Raw genomic sequence first — 17261 nt, 5'->3', positions numbered from 1 at the left:
AATCTAACACTTTGAATTGTGTGCTTTGAATTTGAAGGACAACTTGGTCTTTGCTTCCTGATCTGCTCTTCGAGGCAGCCAAACCTTACAAGAAACCAAACAGCACAGCCAAAACCTTCTTTATTAACTGAATTTCTAAGTTATCTTGTCCTTTATAAAAAGCAGCATTTTCTAACGTGCTGTGAATTATTAGAAGCAATCACATATTGCTAAATACAATATTTTGCTGATCCTAGTGCAGTTAAAATGTTGATTTTTATTTTGCTTGGTTTGTTGAGCCTGGAGAAACGGACGGGAGCCTTCATCGCGTTCTGCGGCTTCCTCATGAGGGTGTAGGATGGGCAGGGGCTGTTCTCTCCTCTCTGGTGACCACTGACAGGACCCGAGGGAGCAGCATGAAGGCGTGTCAGGTTTAGGCTGGATATTAGGAAAAGGTTCTTCACCCAGAGGGTGTTTGGGCACTAGCACAGGCTGCTCAGGTAAGTGGTGGAGCCCCATCCCTGCTGGGATTTAACTGCGCGAAGCTGTGGCACTTGGGGACACGGTTTAGCGGTGACTTTGGCCGTGCTGGGTTAACGCTGGACTCGATGATCTGAGGGCTTTTCTCACCTCAGCAGTTACATGGTTTTGTGGAACATCACCCCCCGAGAGCTGCACCTTTAGCACCGGGCTCGCTGCAGCGCCGCGGGGTCTCGGCAACCTCCGCGTTTCCCTGGCGGCGGAGGGAGCGGAGCCGGTCCCGTTCCGGGCACAGCGGGGCCTGAAGCACCCGAGCGGAGCCGAGCTGGTCCCGTTCGGGCGGAGCCGAGCCAGTCCCATCCCGGGCGGAGCCGGTCCCGTTCGGGCGGAGCCGAGCCAGTCCCATCCCGGGCGGAGCCGGTCCCGTTCGGGCGGAGCCGTGTCAGTCCCATCCCGGGCGGAACCGTATCAGTCCCGTTCCGGGCGGAGCCTGCCAGTCCCATCCCGGGCGGAACCGTGTCAGTCCCGTTCGGGCGGAGCCGAGCCAGTCCCATCCCGGGCGGAACCGTGTCAGTCCCGTTCGGGCGGAGCCGAGCCAGTCCCATCCCGGGCGGAACCGTGTCAGTCCCGTTCCGGGCGGAGCCGTGTCGGTCCCATCCCGGGCGGAGCCGTGTCAGTCCCGTTCGGGCGGAGCCGTGTCGGTCCCATCCCGGGCGGAACCGTGTCAGTCCCGTTCGGGCGGAGCCTATCAGTCCCATCCCGGGCGGAGCCGTGTCAGTCCCGTTCGGGCGGAGCCGTGTCGGTCCCATCCCGGGCGGAACCGTGTCAGTCCCGTTCGGGCGGAGCCGAGCCAGTCCCATCCCGGGCGGAACCGTGTCAGTCCCGTTCCGGGCGGAGCCGTGTCGGTCCCATCCCGGGCGGAGCCGTGTCAGTCCCGTTCCGGGCGGAGCCGAGCCAGTCCCATCCCGGGCGGAACCGTGTCAGTCCCGTTCCGGGCGGAGCCGTGTCAGTCCCGTTCGGGCGGAGCCTATCAGTCCCATCCCGGGCGGAACCGTGTCGGTCCCGTTCCGGGCGGAGCCTCCGCCCCTCCATGGCCGCCATGGCCGCTCCGCCGCCCGCCGAGCCCCCGGTGCCCCCCGGCCGGCGCCGCCTGTCGCTGCTCGCCGTGGAGCCGCTGCTCTTCCTGGCCACCGTGTCGCTGGGGCTGCAGGGCCCGCTGGCCACCCAGTACCTGTGGGACCGGCTGGGAGCCGAGCACGGCTACAGCGACCGCAACAGCACCGACTCCTCCGGCTGCGGGGGCGGCAACGCTACCGCCGACCCCCTGCGACAGGTGGGGACACCGGGGAAACGGGGGTCCGGGGGGACGGGAGAGCCCGGGGGAGCGGCGAGCTCTGGTGTAGAGAGGAGCTCAGGGGGAGAGCCCGGCGGGGAGGGGACGCACGGGATAGATGGGGACCGGTCCGTGGGATTGGGGAGCCACGGAGGGAGCGGGAGGCTCACGGTGAACAGGAGGTGCCAGGGGAGAGGGAAGCTCTGGGGGAGCAGGGGAGGAGAGGTGCCCCGGGGGAACAGGGAGCCCCAAGGGGAATGGGGAGCTTGAGAGGAGCTGGGAGTCCCTGGAACTAGAGTCAGGAGGGAATGTGAAGCCCCAAAGGGAGCAGGGAGCCCGGAGGGGAAGGGGAGCGTGATGGAAGCCCCAGGAGGAGTGGGGAGCCCAGTGGGTGCCGTTGGAGCTCCTCAGCTGCCTGTTTCTCCTGCAGGAGGTGGAAGCTCTGGTGTCCCACTGGAACCTCTACATCAACCTGGGAGGTTTCTTCGTCAGCCTGTTCTCCGTGACTCTCTTCGGCGCGTGGAGCGACAGTGTGGGCCGGCGCCCGGCGCTCATCCTGCCGTGCGCGGGCATGGCCCTGCAGACAGCCATCTACCTGCTGGTCATGTACCTGGAGCTGCACGTCGCCTTCTTCCTCCTGGGACGCATCCTGAGCGGCCTCACGGGCGACTACAACCTGATCCTGGCCAGCTGCTTCTCCTACGTGGCCGACACCAGCGAGCGTCGCATGCGGACGTTCCGGGTGGCCATCCTCGAGGCGTGCCTGGGCACCGCGGGCATGGTGGCCAGCATCGGCGGTGGCCAGTGGCGCAAAGCCCAGGGCTACATCAACCCCTTCTGGCTGGCCTTTGCTGCCAGCCTTGCTGCCACTCTCTACGCCACTTTCTTCCTCCAGGAGTCGGTTAAGCAGAAGAAGGCGGCCAAGGTGTTCACGCTCAGCCACTACAAGGCTGTGTACAGGCTGTACACGGCCCCGGAGCACCCGAGCTCCAGGTGGAAGCTGGCTCTGTACTCCCTGGCTTTCTTTCTGATTGTCACGGTGCATTTTGGAGCCAAGGACATCTATGTTTTGTATGAGCTCGGCTTCCCTCTGTGCTGGGCCTCTGATCTCATCGGGTACGGCTCGGCCGCCAGCTACCTGGCTTACCTGAGCAGCCTGGCGGGGCTGAGGCTGCTGCAGCTCTGCCTTGAGGACACCTGGGTGGCAGAGATAGGATTGATCTCCAACATTGCTGGGCTGGTGGTGATTTCCCTTGCTACCACAACGCCACTGATGTTTACAGGTGATGCTGAAGGCTTAAATCCCTGTTTCTCAGTCTTTTGGTGAATTGGTGCTGGTAGTGTGCTTCACGGGGAGTTCAGGCACGTGAGGAAGTTCTGCCTCCTGCACCAACAAAACTGTGGCTTGCTAAGGGCAGTGTTGGTCAAAGAATGAAGTTGGAAATGCATCCATGTAGCTCCTAGAACATAAGGCTTCCCAGAACTGTATTACACTGCAGACACAGACTGAAGTGCCTTATGAGATCCAGCAGGGTGAATTGTGTCTAAATATAGCAGGGAGACACTGCCAGCAACTGCAGATTTCTGGGACTGACTTGGGAGACTTTATTTTTCAGGTGAGCTTTCCCTAATGTGCTGTGTCTTGCTCACAGGTTATGGAATTCTGTTCCTTTCCATGGCAGCCACTCCAGTCATCAGATCCAAGCTCTCCAAGCTGGTCAGTGAGACAGAACAAGGTAAGAAATTAACCACTGTGCTTAAGCCAGATCCTGAAACACTTTTTTCTTGGAATACTGAAACCAGACTCTGGGTAGGTTGTGAGTTCCCTGGCTCCTCTGGACTCCTGTGCCCCTGCATTCACCCTCAGGTCCAGGGTGATTTTATTTTTTCCCCCCAAATATTTGTCATTCTGTGATTCAGACATGCTGCATTTCCGAGATGAGAACAAGGGAAGAAAAGCAGGATTAGTTCATTCATCCATGCACTCATTTCCAAAACTTTTACAAGGAGCAAGAGTTAAAATGGATTATATAACAAGGAGAAAAGAGTCATTTTCCTGACCATAACTTTCCTCTGTAGATCAGTAACAGTGGGGGGAACCAGGTGTTTTTGGAGGGTTGTATCATTGACCACGGTGAAAGATCACGGATAAGCCGTAGGAGGAGCACATTTGCCTTTTGTCCAGTTATGTGTTTGGAGGGTTTGCACTTGCTGTGAAACACAGCACAGGAATGTCTCGGGGCAGACAGGGGGAGGAGGGAATCCAGGTGGCAACGGTCGAGAGGTGATTTTGCAAAACTCCTGTTTCTTATTTTAGAACGGCGATGGCATGTACAGCGGATTTATGGTGCTAAATCTTGTGCTGTACTTAATGTTTAACGAGTGATAAGAGGTGCCCTGGCCTGGAGCACTTACAATCCAGCTGATGGATAATATCCTGGTCATCTCCTGATACAAATCCTGCAGGTTGGTGAGGTGGTCATGGCTGGACGTGCCAGGCCAGTCCTGTCCCACCTTACCACACGATATTCACACACCTTTCTGATGACAAGTGCAAACCCTTGGAAAGATTGGCAGAATCCACTGAGGGTGATGTGTTACAGCTGTTTACAGGCAATAACCACCTGCCTATCTCACCATTAACCTCTTATCTCTCTTTTCCAGGTGCTCTCTTTGCTTCTGTTGCCTGTGTGGAAGGGCTGTGTTCACTCGTGTCTACAGGAGTGTTCAACTCTCTCTACCCTGCCACCTTGCACTTCATGAGGGGATTCCCATTTCTCTTTGGGGCTATAATCCTCCTTATTCCAGCAGCTATCCTTGGGTAATTTGCTTCAAATGTCCAAACTTTGCCATGCAAATGTCATATGGAAAATACTGTTTACTCTTAGGATAGAAGCTGGCAGTTTTTAAGGCATATTTTCAGTTCTGGTTGTGAGAGGGTGTCTGATGCTCCAGTAAAAAGGTGCAGGTCATTTTGTTTGGAATCTGAATCCTGGGGATAAACCTGCAGCCTGAGTAATGTAGCTGCCAATATTCAAAGTGTTTCAAAGCCTCGCTCCAGCCTCAGTGGAATCCAAACTCTGGAACTGAATTTGAAAGTTCTTCATGGAAGAGATGGAGCTCTCTCAGCAGTCTCTCTTCCTGTAATTTCTTTAGTAATTGAAGCAGAAGTTTTGTTGTGATAGAAAACAAATCCCCTGGTAGGTTCTGGGAGAGGGAATGTATTTGGATTTGCAGAAGTGCAGCAACTCCTGGCAGGGTCATTTTGGTTTTTTCCTCTGAAATTTTTTAAGACTCACTCAATTCAGCAACATCCCCATGTGCCTTTGGAAGCTGAAACTGTTCATTCTTTTCTAGGTGGATACAAATCTGGGATTCAAAACACAACTACAACCACTTCCAAGATGCTTCCCTGTCACCCACAAAAGACTGAATTTAACTCCAAGGAATTGGCCAGCATGGCAGTGTCCACCTGAAGACTGCACTTTATTCTTCCCTCAAAGGACAGATCAGTGTGGGAGAGACACTCTGCTTGTCCTTACTAGCTTTTAAATGCCAAGTAGTTGGAAATCACAGGAGGAACTTGATTTGGAGCTGTGAATGCCTCCTCAACATTGTGTTGGCTCATCTGTCAGAGAAAACCCAAGAGACCCAAAAGCCAATCAAGCTGTTGTGGGCCTTTTGCAAGGCTGGTTTGTGGTTTGGGGTTTGGTGGGGCCAGAAGGCTCTGCCATGCTTTTAGTGGGGAGAGAGGACTGAGTTCTGGTTTAATTGCTGAGCATTTTCTCCTCAGGGTATTCCAGTGTGCAGCAGATGAGCTGTTGGTGTGAGTGAGGCACAGGCTGAAGCAGAGGCACTCAACAGTGCCCTGCTGGCGGGGAAGATCTGTGCTCCAGATCATCACATTGCCAGTAAAAACCCAACAAATGTGACATGCCAGACCACAAAACTCCTTATGGAGAGGGGTAGTTTAGCACAGGAGTGTTACTGCTGTCCTTACTGACTGAACCAGCTTTAGTTTTGCAAGTCAGAGGTGTCCTAAGAAGAGGATCTAATTCCTGAAGTGTTGGTAGGAGTGCCAGTGGTATGTCCTGCCTGTCTGCAGCTCAGCCCAGGATCTCAGAGATGGTTTTGAGAAGTAACAGATCATCTGAGGATACTGCAGGGCCAGTAGAATAAATCCTGGGTTGGGAGGGACCCACGAGGATCCTTGGAGCAACACCTTGTAGGTGCCTTAATTGACAGTTGCCAAAAGCTGTGGAGTTAAGGAGAAAATTGTCAGAATCGTTCCCCCCTTATACTGCAGACCTGAGCCCCAGTTTGATAGGTGTGCCCCAGTCATGTGAAATCCCTGCTGTGCTTATCCAGAGGCCTTCCTCAGCAAACTGCTGTCGGGACAGGACTAGTGTCTTTAAGATTAATCTTTTTTGTTGTATGTGGCATAATCTTGTGTTAATGACCTCAGTTCTGCTGCTTGCTCTCAGATCTGTTGATGCCAGCAAGAAACCCCATGTCCATGGTGCTTATAATTGTTCTTTCCAAAGCATTATCTGTGTTGCTGCAATCCTTTTTTTTTTTTTCAACCTGCCATAAACCAGCAGTTCTGTGTACACTGCACTGCACATGCTGGTCAGGTATGTGCAGTAATGACTTTACTGTTACTTTCAGAATGAATAAAACCTCCATGCTCTTTTATGGTTCATAAAAACTGTGGATATCTTGTGCAGCTGTTGATATCGTTTGTCCTTGACTCGTTCAAGGTTTCTCTCCATTATTTTCCTTCTCAGTCCTTTATTGAAGACTGCAGTAAAGAAGGAGCAGCAGGAATTTATCTGTCTCATGGAGAATGTGTGTGTGAGAGTGAAAAGTCAGGAAAAAGGCAGGTTTGGGACTTGGAAGCAGCCAAAACTTGCTTTTCCTGACCACCAGAGTAAAGCTTGCAGGAGAGCTTCATCTGAAACCTGTCCTTCAGTGTGCAGAAAATGTGAAATGCTTGCACCCAGCTTTGTCCCTGTCCATTGGGAGCTTGTGGTAAAAGCAGGAGAACTGGGGAGCAGAGAAGCAGGGAGGCTTTAAGAACTTGGTGTTATGCCACTTGCTCCAAGCAGTTGTGCCAGGGAAGGTAGGAATTACAGGTCTGATAGCTGGGCTCAGCCTGGAATTGGCCTCCCTGAGGAACAGGGCATGGTGTGAATGTTGCAGTAGATGTTTGTGGTTGAACTAATTGTGAATTGCAGCCCTCTCCACCCCGTGGGTGCCAATTCAAGCAGCTGCTCAGTGTTGTGCAGTGAGGTGAAACCTGGCTCTGCATGGGGACAGATTCAATGGCAGCTATTATGCCTTATTAAAAAAATTAAACCAAAGTTTTTCTAGGCCATCCTCCAAGAGTTGCAACAGTGGAGCCATGGCTGGTGACAGCAGGCAGAGTCTCCCTGGGGGTGCAGTGCATCAGTCCATGCAAAGGTGAGTGGGAAGTGAGGGGTTCCTGCAGGGAATGGTACTTGGAAATGTCAGTTCTGCTTCCTGGCGGCAAGGGAAAACAAGTGTGAAAAGCCTGCAGGGAGAGAAGCATGTGATACAGACAAAGAGGAGGGGATTTAGAGTAAAAACCAGGTTTATTAATAATGCCTGACTGAATAACTCCAAACACTATTGACATGGCAGAGCTAAGGCATGAGGGAGGGTGAGGACAGAGGAATTCATTCCCTTGGGTCTGCTCCAGCTGGAAGGGGCTGGGTATGGGATGTTTTGCCAGAAGCAGGGCAAGTTCATTAAGGTGAAGATAATGATGGGGAAACAGGAGGAGTCACAGTCTGGGCAGCTGGAGCAGGAGATGGGATCTCGTGTCAGGTGAGACACCTGAGCTGTGGAGAGCAAGTAAATCTCCACACTGAGTGCTGGGTGAGGAGGCTGATTGCTACAGAGCTCCTGGGAAACAAGACACAATCATCTTACCAGGTATTATTGCAGGGAGAAAAATCCTTAGGACTGTTTGTGTGGGACTCCTTCAGTGGCCATGGAGGGCTTGACATTCAGTTACTGAAGGCTTTTCCCTGAAGCAGCTCACAAGAGGCTTTTATCCTTGGGCAGATTCACCTTTGGGCTCATCTGCTGCCTTCTTGTTATTTATCCTGGAGATTAGATGGATTCTAATTCTGATGAATGCTGGGCAAATATGGCTATTAACCTTTCACTGGAGAGCAAAGATGCCATTAACTGTGAGCTGATAAGAGTTGTCCATAAAGCAGCAGAATTAACTTTTTTTTTTCCCCCTTGAAATGATCGTGGATCCAAGCCAAAAGAAAAAAGTGTGTTCTGACAGTTAAAGCAGGGCTCCAGGGAGAGCCAGGAGGAGGACAAGGTGGCTGAGACTCCTTGTTAGCTCCTGAAAAGGTTGAGTTTTTCTCAAGCAGGGATAGGAAGAGGAGCCTGTTGCTTCTGCAAGGTGATTGAGCAGCCTGGAGTGTGGAATGCAGGGATTTGTGTCAGGACGGTGGTTCCTCACCAGCAGTGCTGGCAGCTGGAGCATCCTTTGCCAGCCCTTTGCAAAAACTCCACTTTTTCTTGATATTTTAATGTGAGGACCTGCAAAAAGCCCCGTTGGGCATTGAGAAGAGGTCGATTGGAGAAACAAGTGCTACTTTGAATTGCATCCAGCAGTGAGCGGGGACAACCCCAGGGAGCTCAGCCAGGGCTGTGGGGGTGTGGTGGTCAGCAGAGAGATTCACCAGCTCCTGCTGAAGGCACAGACCACAGAGGCAGGATAAAATACAGCCACAGTGCAGAATTACTCCACAAGCACAGCAATTAGCAATTAGCAATTCCCTGCACGAATTTCAAGTTTTCCAGGGTCACGATCCAGCCTCCAGTGCCCTGAAAGTACAGACCTGATAAAGTGGTGAAGCTGAGACTTCAGATGGAGGGAAGGAGGGTATTTGAAAAGCACTTTTTGCAGAGACCCTGCAGAAACTTCACGTGGCCTAACCCCAAATTTCCAGTGCCAGGGTTAAGAACACACAGAGGTTTTGCAGCACTGGGAGGTGGAAGTCTTTTGAGGAGGGAAGGAGCTCTTGTGATAAAGGGACATTGCTGGCAAAGATAAAGCACTTTAGAAGGTCCCTGTGGGTTATCTTTCCCAAACACAAAGATTTTGTTAGGGCTTAGTTTTTATTTGCCCTTTCCTGCTCTCAGTTTCTGACCACAAGATATCCTGGGGCACACGGCAGAGCCTCACCTTCCTCTCAGTTGCTCTTCGCTCAGTTGTGTCCCCTTATGATGGATTCTCAACACTTCGCCAATTTTCAGTCCTCCAAAGATTCTCCCTCTTTGGATGTGTTTTTGGGAGAAGCTGCAGCTGCTTGTGGGGGTCTGGGTGGTGTCAGTCTCCCTCACACCCCATGCATGTCCTGCCACCCCACAGGAGAACGTGGAAGACAAATAATCCATCCCAGAGTCCAGCCTGCCTTGGCTCCCCAGGCCTGTGGGAGTGACTGCTGGCCTTTAGGGACAGGGGTTTGTATATGGAGGGAGAGGAGGGAGTAAGAGCCACAGGTTTTTTCTCAAAGATAGGAAAAAGTTAGGAGGGATAAATTTGGACCCCCACAAAAAAAGGGGTCACCTGGGAGTCTCTGAGGCTGCTGTCCTGGTTCTAGCTCTGGCCCAGGGAGTGCAGACAGTCCAGCCCGTTCTCTGAGCCAGCCGAGGAGTCCCGGGAGGAGCGGCCCTGGAGAAAGCGGATGATTTTGTCAATCGTGGCCTCCTGGTACTCGTGGGACCACCTGCATTGAGGGGAAAAATGTGATGTTTACTTTTTCTGCGGTGTGTGGGCTGCCACAAGATAGCTCAGTTCATTTGGGCCAGGAGCCAGAGACCCCTTTCCTCCACTCCAGCTCTCTAGGAGCTCCCTTCTCCCCACGGATGCTGCAGAACGCCCTGCCAGGCTGGGATGCACAAAGGGAAAGCAGGGGGGAAAGAAACCCAGGTGAGCTGTAAAACCTGCCAGCATCACTCCTGCTTGAGGATGGGTGTCCTCCCAGCAGCCCCAGACAACACCAGCAGCAGGGATGTGGTGGGAACCTTTGCTCCCTGCAAGCTCTGGAGCACCTGGAGTGACTCAGTGTCCCTTTGACCTGTTCTGCCACCCTCATCTGTTTGTCCCAATGTCCTTGGGCTCTTTGCTGCTCCTTATGCAAGTTGTTCTCCCCAGGTGTCAAGGAACCCCATGGCACAGGTGGATTTTACTTACATGATACCATTGAATTTCAGGACAGCCCTCATGTCCTTGGGAAGCGTTTCTGGGTCTGGCCACTCAAAATGGTCTGTAACAGGTACAATGTTCTTCCCAGAGTTCAGGGCTGTCACAATCTCCTGCAGGAACAGAACATACAGGTGCTCATGGCCTGTATCAGCCCCTCACCAGCTCCCTCCCACTCCAGTGTCCACAGAGGTCCCACCTGGTGGCATCTCTTACCTTGTGTACCCAGTCCTTGCACTCGGGGTCCTCCATGCATTTATCCAGTGCGTTTGGTGAAAGGACCAGCACAAAATTCCGGGCACTCAAGACGCTCTGGATCAGCTTATCTTCAAACTTCCCTGCCTCCAGCTTCTCCACATCGATGAACACGCTGAAGCCATGGAGCTGCAGGTGGACCTTCAGCAGGCTGGTGGCAACAGGGGACAGCACCGTGAGGAGAGGTTTCATTTGCTGTCTCATCATGTCGGCTGAGACACGGTGAGGAGCAGGGAATGAGATGCCAGCTCCAGCCCAACTGTCTGGGCACGTGCAGAGAACAGGAGGAGCTGACGCTGACTCCCAGCTGTGATCCCCTACAGCCCAAGGAGCGTGAGGAAAGGGTCACTCAGTGCCAAAGTGGCGGTGACAGGACTGGGAATTGGCCTGCCCACTGTGCAGCTTATCACGTGTGCTGTCCCCATTTGCTCTGCAGCTTTTGGCAGTCTTTCCTTCCTCCCCATTCCACACTTTTCCCACAGCTGACCACCCACCTTCCCTCTGGGCTTCACCGTTCCCTGCAGGGCTCACCTGGCCAGCTGCGAGCCCGTGCTCCTCCGGTAGCTGATGAACACGTCGGTCCCGTTGGACGTGGTTTGCAGCGTGATGGGGGAGTGCAGCGTTTCTAGACAGCGCAAAACACCCACCACAAGTTAGAAACCACCCAGCAGCTCATCCCAAAGACCCCTCCACCCCCTTCCCTCGCGCTGGGAGGCGCACCCCTGGCCGCGGTGAGGATGCGGACGCGGTGGAAGCCGGTGTGGATGTGACAGTCCTCCTGCAGCTGCTGCTCCGTCACGCGGTGCAGGAAGTTGCGGTCGATGCCGCAGGTGAGCAGGTTGTAGGTGTACTGCCGGAATTTGGGATCGATGCCCCCCAGCCAGTCGGCCAGGTTGCTGCGGTCACAGGTGGAGTAGTTGGCGAAGGTCTTGAGCTCCGTCAGCTCCCGGAAAAACCTAGTGGAGGGACAAATGGAGCACCAGGCAGCGCTTAGAGACACGTGCTACCATGTCTTTTACTGTGGGGATTCTTGAAGGAGTTTTGAGTGAGTTAGAGACGAGACCTCTGAGTTGTTTTAGGTGATGTGGTTTATTTTTCTTATCTTCTGCATAGGTAGGAAGGGTGATTTCAGCTCACATCTTTACTGCAGAGTTCAGAAGGTCACAAGACTTCTAGTTACAAGACGTTTTAAGGATTTATTGACCAATAAAACACAGCTAACAAGGAAATTTATCCTTTTGACTTAATCCTTAAATATTTCGTCTTATGGACTCATGCTGCAGTGTAAGTTTTCTTAACTAATTATGTTATAACACACAAACCTACAGTACTACATTATAAACTTTTTGTTTACCTTTTTAACTGCTTTTATTTTTTCTATAGCTTAAACTCTAAACCTGTAAACTTTCCTCTTCTTAACTTAACGTGTCTCTCCTTCAAACTATAAATCCACATTCTCGCTTCTATCATTTCTATCAGTTCAGAAGCTTTTTCCAAGGACTCAAATCAAATCCTTTTAATTCTAAGCTTTGGTTTACAAGCCCAGAGTTCTGAGAGTTCCCTGCATTTCGGATTCCAACATTTTACCTTCTCAGGAGGGCATGCAGCTCCATGCTGGGGTGAAGGATGTGCTCCAGGAACAGGAAACAGAGGAACAGCTGCGTGGGAGTGCTGGTCCTCGGGACACTGAGGTGTGAGCAGCTCAGCTAAGGGTAAGTTCCCATCTTTTGGGTAACTTGCAGGATCCCACCTGTCCTGTGCCATAGGTGGTCTTTCCCCCACCCACACCTCTGCTGTGCAGTGGTGCCACTACAGAAATCTCTCTGGGACTGCAAAGAATGCAGTGGAAAAGCCCTGGCAGTCCAGGTTTTGCATTTGGAGGATCTCTGTTCCTGTTTTTGCAAGAAGGGAAAGGCAGAGACCTTGTCTCTGGCTCTGCCACTGTGGTGATGGCCCTGAGGGAGTCCAGTGTGACCTGGTGGTGGTCCTACCTTTTCCGAGTGATGCTGGAGTCCATCCCCAAATCCTTCTGCAGCTCCTGCTCTGTCAGCCTCAGGAGAATGTCCCCATCCACCTGGTGATCCTGCCAAGAGAAATCCAGGCTGGAAAGGTCCCAGGAAAAGCTGGGTGAGATGCTTGCACCTCTGCTGCAAGATGGGGCAGAAGTGTCCATCCATGTGTCCCTCCCCCAGCACAGAGCCCTACCAGGAATCTCTGGCAGTATTTGTTGAATCCGATCTGCTGCAGCCACGTCTGCACCTCGCAGGACTTCCAGTTGGGAACTGTGGGCAGGATGCGCCGAGGAACCTCCTCCCCTATCATGCGCAGCACCTTTTTGGCCAGGGAGGAGGTTGTGCTGCTGGTGGAGTAGCACACAATCCTCTTCAGGCTCTGTGTTGCCCCGATCTCACTGAAAATCTGGGGACACGAAGGGAAGAGACATCACTTTGCTTCCCCTCATCCTCTTCCCAACAATCTGTGCTGGGCTGGGTGAGGACCGAGGTGTTTGGTGAGCAAAAGACACCGAGATGCAGCTATGGCACCCCTTCCCTTTGTCATCACCTTCCTCCAGGCCAACCTACCCTTTACCTGTGTTTTCTTCTGCCTGGCTTTGATGGCAGCCTCGGTGCAGAGGTAGAAGGCGGCGATGCACTGGGCTTCCAGCCGGGAGCTGTCCAGCAGGGGCACGAGGCGCTGCAGGTCCTGCGCCGTCCTCCCCTGGATGTTGTCACTGCTGCCCAGCATCTCGTGGGCGAACTGCTCGGGATCCAGCGAGGCGATGAATGGCTCCACCAGAGCCAGCGTCCCCGAGCGCTCCACCTCCTTCTCGATTTCCTTGTTGGTGGCCAGCACCGTGATGGCCAGGCAGGCGTGCAGCCGGATCAGCTCGTCGTCTTTGGAGAAGGCCAGCGGGAAAAGCCACTCTGCCGCCTTCTTCTCGATCATCAGGCGCTGGTTGGCCTGGCCCCCGTACATGGCGCAGTTGGCCAAGGCCATGGCGCAGTGGCGCAGCACGGCGGGGTCCGTCCAGCGGCACCAGTACAGGATGGTGTCCAGGCCTCCGTCAGAGATGAGCTGGAAGCAGGTCTCCTCTGTGTGTTTGAACATGTGCTCCAGGATCCCAGAGACGCTCTGAGCCAGCTGGGGGATGTCCCGCTCCTTGGCTAAGTTCAGGATTACGCCCAGACCGATCCGAGCGATGCGGTCCCTGTGGGAAGGAGATGGGAAGGAGGGGCAGATGGACGTGCAAGGAGTGACAACAGTGACTGGTGTGGCCCATGCCTTGGTGACATTTATCCCAGCACAGACAGATGTTTCGCTGTAGGACACAGATATGCAATGCTGCAAGATGCAGCAGGCTGGTGTTGGAGGAGCCTGTGTGGGTCTGATGGAAGAATTTGTGATGGGGTGCACAGCCCAGGACCCCCTTACTGGATGCTCTCATGCTCGAGGTAGGATCTTCATAGCAATTAACAGGCAGGGTGGGTTAATGCCAGGCTGGAAATGGATCTGCTGGGCTAGCATTGCTGTGGTGTGGAGCTGTTTTGTGTTTGGGAGTGAAACTTATTTGTCCCCTAAGCACTGCTGTCAGTGCTGTCAGGACAGGGCTTTCACACCTGGATGAGCAGCCAAGTAGTCCTGTCCACAAGTGGGACACAGGGATCTGTCTGTCCTGGGATGACAGCTTTACTTCCTCACCCTGCACTCTTCTGGAAGAGGACAGCAAGAGCCTGGGGTAGGTGGCCAAGGGCCACCAGCTGCTGCTTGGCCATGGCTGATCTTGGGAGGCCTGTGCCTAAAATGACACCTGAATGCAGCAGTGCCTTGAAAGTGCAGTGAGGAAGGGGAAAACCAGGGTAATAGAATGATTTGGGTTGGAAGGGACCTGAAAACTCATCCAGGTCCAAGCCCCTGCCATGGGCAGGGACACCTTCCACCAGACCAGGTTGCTTCAAGCCCTGTCCAACCTGGCCGTGGACACTTTGAGGGATGGAGCAGCCACAGCTTCTCTGGGCATGCTGTGTCAGGGCCTCACCAGCCTCTGAGATGAGCTCTTGGCTGTTCTCCCATGAGCTTTCCTGGGGCGAGTGGCAGCTCCACCCTCAGCAGTGGCCATTTGGTGCCGTTCTGGAGCTGCTCTGTTAGTGAGGCAGCACTGGCACTGGTGCCCCATGCCCTGCTGCTCAGGAGGGCAGTGGCATGCTCAGTCCCCAGCCGTGGTGGGGTGATGGCCCGCCAGCCTCTGTGCTGGCAGGCAGGAAGAGCATTTCTGGGAAGCCTATGACCCACAGGGCTCTCACTGACCTTGGGGTGGGTTTGACAGGAAATGTTGTGGAGAGCCCTGGGAAAAAAAAAAAGAAAAGCCCTCAGCCTGGCTCTGGCTCCAATCCCAGACTTGGCCATGGAGCTGGATGACAAACACAGGTCCCAGACTCCCTGCAGCTGCAGAGGGAGCCAGGACCTGTCCAGCTCCCAGTTAAACACCTCTGCTGCTGTGCACAGACTGGGAGAGTTCTGCAAGGGAGAGGCTTGGACCCAAAGGGGAGCCCCACACCTCCTTGCCATGGCTCAGAAGTTGTGGGAAGTGAGGGGCTGGAGTCCCATGGCTGCTCCAAGACCCTGGCCCATGAACTGCTCCTGGAGCAGAAACAACAACTCCAGCAAATGCTTTATTTTGCTAAGGAGCTGAGTGCTGAATGCAGACTGTACCAGTGAGGCTTCCTGGGATTAAATTCCACCCTAATGGGCTTTCCTGATTTAGCTGCCACTTATTTTTGCCTGCCAGTGCATGAAGTGAGGCCCAGGCTGCGAGTCCACAACAGCAAGAGACATCCCCCAGAAAGCCAGGCCGGGCTCCCTGCACATACGCTCCAGAGCCCTGGGGCTGGGTTGGGGTGCTCTGAGGGACAGCAGAGCTGACAGAGTGCATTTGGGGTGTTGGAAGGGTGAGCTGTGTGTGGGTGCTGTGGTTTGGATGTGTCAGGTGTGCACATGCACCTCTGTACACACACACACACACACGCTCAGGCACACACTGCCACCCCACCGTGCCCATGCTCTGACAGGGACATCCCAGCGCCTCTCACCTGTGCTGGGCAGCAGCACATGCACCTGAACTAGGGGCTGAAGGCTGCTGACCAGCTGACCCCTCCTTATGGCTTCATCCCAGCCCTGGGCAGCAGCAGGAAGGCTCTGGGAAGTGGCTTTGTCCTCCTCGTGCTGCAGTTATGGCCAAAGGGGAGTCACGTCTTGGCCTTTGGGTCAGATGAGCCAAACTGACTTAGCTCCAGCTGGCTGAGGGGGGCTCAGGAGGACACCCCAGTCCTCACCAGCATCCCTGGGCTGGGGCTGGTCCTCCTCCCTCCAGCTGTGGAGGAAGGGAGCAGCCCATGGTCATTGCCTGGACACGAGCCAGGGACCCTGAGCACAAGCACTGGCTGTGGGGGGACGTGGTGGGGACCCGAGGGGGGTTTGTGCAACTGAGAGCACCCACAGCAGGGAGATTTGGGGGGTGTGGGGATGGGTGAAGGTAGGTCAAGGCCAGGTTGGATTGACTTGAAGCAACCTGGTCTGTGGAAGGTGTCCCTGCCCATGGCAGGGGGTTGGGATGAGGTCTTTAAGGTCCCTTTGAACCCAAACCGTTCTGGGGGCTGGCAGTGCCCAGGGTGCTGGGGAGGGCTGTGCCTGGCAGGGTGAGCCTGAGGGGCTCTGCAGACTCACCTGTTTTCTGCCACCAGGATCTGCTCCAGGAGTTTTCCTGCCTGGCACTTGGTCTCCAGCTCGGCGGTGTAGAGCAGGTTGAGCAGCAGGTCCAGGCCTCCCTCGAGGCGGATCACATCGCACAGCACCTTGGCCACGTCCCTCCCCACGGCGGGCATCCCCCAGGCCTCCTCCACCAGCCGGAACACCTCGGAGAGAGCCGCCCGCAGCCCCTCGGCGGTGGCCGCCTGCGTGGCGTGGGCGATGGCCCGGCGGAGGACGGGCAGGACCCGCTCCAGCGCCTCCCGTGCCTCGGTGCCCACCCCGGGGGAGACCCCGCCGTGCTCCCGGGCGCTGCCCCCGCCCGCCCAGCCGCCCGCCCGGCTCACACACTCGGGCACCGCCAGCCGCTCCGCGCTCGCCATGGCCAGGGACCGGCCCAGGGTGTGCAGCGACAGGAGCAGGGCGAGCATCGGCGGCTGCTACCGCGGCATCCCGCACCGCAGCGCCCGCGGGGACCCCCCGCTCCTGCGGGCGGCTGGGGGGGACAAGGTGGGGGATGCGTCCCGCTCCCCGCTCTGCCCTGTCGGGATGCGGAGCTGGAAGCGGAGCGGGATCCGCCTTCCCCGAGCCCGGCTCAGCATCCCGGTCCCCGGGGCTGATGTCACCGGGCGCAGGCGCCGCCTCTCCGAGGAGGGGCTCGGTCCCGGCAGCTGCAGCCCCCTCCCGCTGCAGATGCCCCCAGAGCCCTCCTGCCACCAGCCCCGGAAGGATTTCACAGAAGCGTGGATGTGGCACTTGGGGACATGGTTCAGTGGTGGGCTTGGCAGTGCCAGGATAATGGCTGGAGTCGGTCTTTTCCAACCTAAATTTTGTGTTTCAGTGATTGTGGCCTTTCAGTGCTCAAATAGGGCTCATTAAAAAAAGAGGAAGTGACTTTTTACGCGAATAGATACCGATAGGACAATGGAGAGCCTTTTTAAAATAAAATATGAGAGATTTAGATTAGATACTAGGATAAAATTTCTACTTGTGAATTACTTGTTCAGGGAAGCTGTGGATGTCCCGACCCTGAAAGTGTCCAAAGCCAGGTTAATGGGACTTGGAGCAACCTGGGATAGTGGAACGTGACAGGATTTGGAACTAGACATTTTTTCATTTTCAACCCAAACCATTCTATTTCTAGCCCTCCCTGTCCAGACGGAGCTGGGGCTTGTCCTGCTGTCCCCATGGCCCACATCCCCCATTGTGCCCGAGGGG

General features: G+C 54.7%; 2 protein-coding genes across 3 annotated transcripts; one reads left to right on the top strand and one right to left on the bottom strand.

Moving 5' to 3' along the window:
* Positions 1–1512: 1512 nt before the first annotated feature.
* SLC46A1 (solute carrier family 46 member 1) lies at positions 1513–6500 on the top strand. The gene is made up of 5 exons (XM_068210444.1): positions 1513–1792; positions 2223–3075; positions 3445–3528; positions 4457–4613; positions 5150–6500. Exons 1-5 carry the CDS (start codon positions 1550–1552, stop codon positions 5223–5225), a joined length of 1413 nt encoding a protein of 470 aa, XP_068066545.1. The 5' UTR covers positions 1513–1549; the 3' UTR covers positions 5226–6500.
* Positions 6501–7383: 883 nt separating this feature from the next.
* On the bottom strand, positions 7384–16474 carry SARM1 (sterile alpha and TIR motif containing 1). Of its 2 annotated transcripts, none has more exons than XM_068210439.1 (9): positions 16023–16474; positions 12891–13509; positions 12507–12719; positions 12293–12384; positions 11022–11257; positions 10833–10926; positions 10263–10452; positions 10038–10159; positions 7384–9570 (listed from the first exon to the last, which is right to left on the bottom strand). In XM_068210439.1, the coding sequence occupies exons 1-9, from the start codon at positions 16472–16474 to the stop codon at positions 9441–9443; spliced, it is 2148 nt and encodes a 715-aa protein (XP_068066540.1). In that variant the 3' UTR covers positions 7384–9440. The 2 variants fall into 2 exon arrangements, with proteins under 2 accessions (XP_068066540.1, XP_068066541.1); XM_068210440.1 differs by having other exon boundaries at positions 7384–9515.
* Between the last annotated feature and the right edge of the window lie 787 nt (positions 16475–17261).

The sequence above is a fragment of the Anomalospiza imberbis genome, chromosome 20, assembly GCF_031753505.1.
Source record: "Anomalospiza imberbis isolate Cuckoo-Finch-1a 21T00152 chromosome 20, ASM3175350v1, whole genome shotgun sequence".
Classification (NCBI taxonomy): domain Eukaryota; kingdom Metazoa; phylum Chordata; class Aves; order Passeriformes; family Viduidae; genus Anomalospiza; species Anomalospiza imberbis.
This window is presented reverse-complemented; position numbering and strand designations above follow the sequence as displayed.

Bases quoted from the DNA above. Each gene is read 5' to 3' on its own strand.
- SLC46A1 (XM_068210444.1), top strand. From the start codon at position 1,550: ATGGCCGCCATGGCCGCTCCGCCGCCCGCCGAGCCCCCGGTGCCCCCC. The intron at 1,793-2,222 runs GTGGGGACACCG...TTTCTCCTGCAG, and splicing joins CCGCCGACCCCCTGCGACAG to GAGGTGGAAGCTCTGGTGTC. The intron at 3,076-3,444 runs GTGATGCTGAAG...TCTTGCTCACAG, and splicing joins AACGCCACTGATGTTTACAG to GTTATGGAATTCTGTTCCTT.
- SARM1 (XM_068210439.1), bottom strand. From the start codon at position 16,474: ATGCTCGCCCTGCTCCTGTCGCTGCACACCCTGGGCCGGTCCCTGGCC. The intron at 13,510-16,022 runs GTGAGTCTGCAG...TCCTTCCCACAG, and splicing joins ATCCTGGTGGCAGAAAACAG to GGACCGCATCGCTCGGATCG. The intron at 9,571-10,037 runs GTAAGTAAAATC...CCCTCAATGCAG, and splicing joins CTGAAATTCAATGGTATCAT to GTGGTCCCACGAGTACCAGG.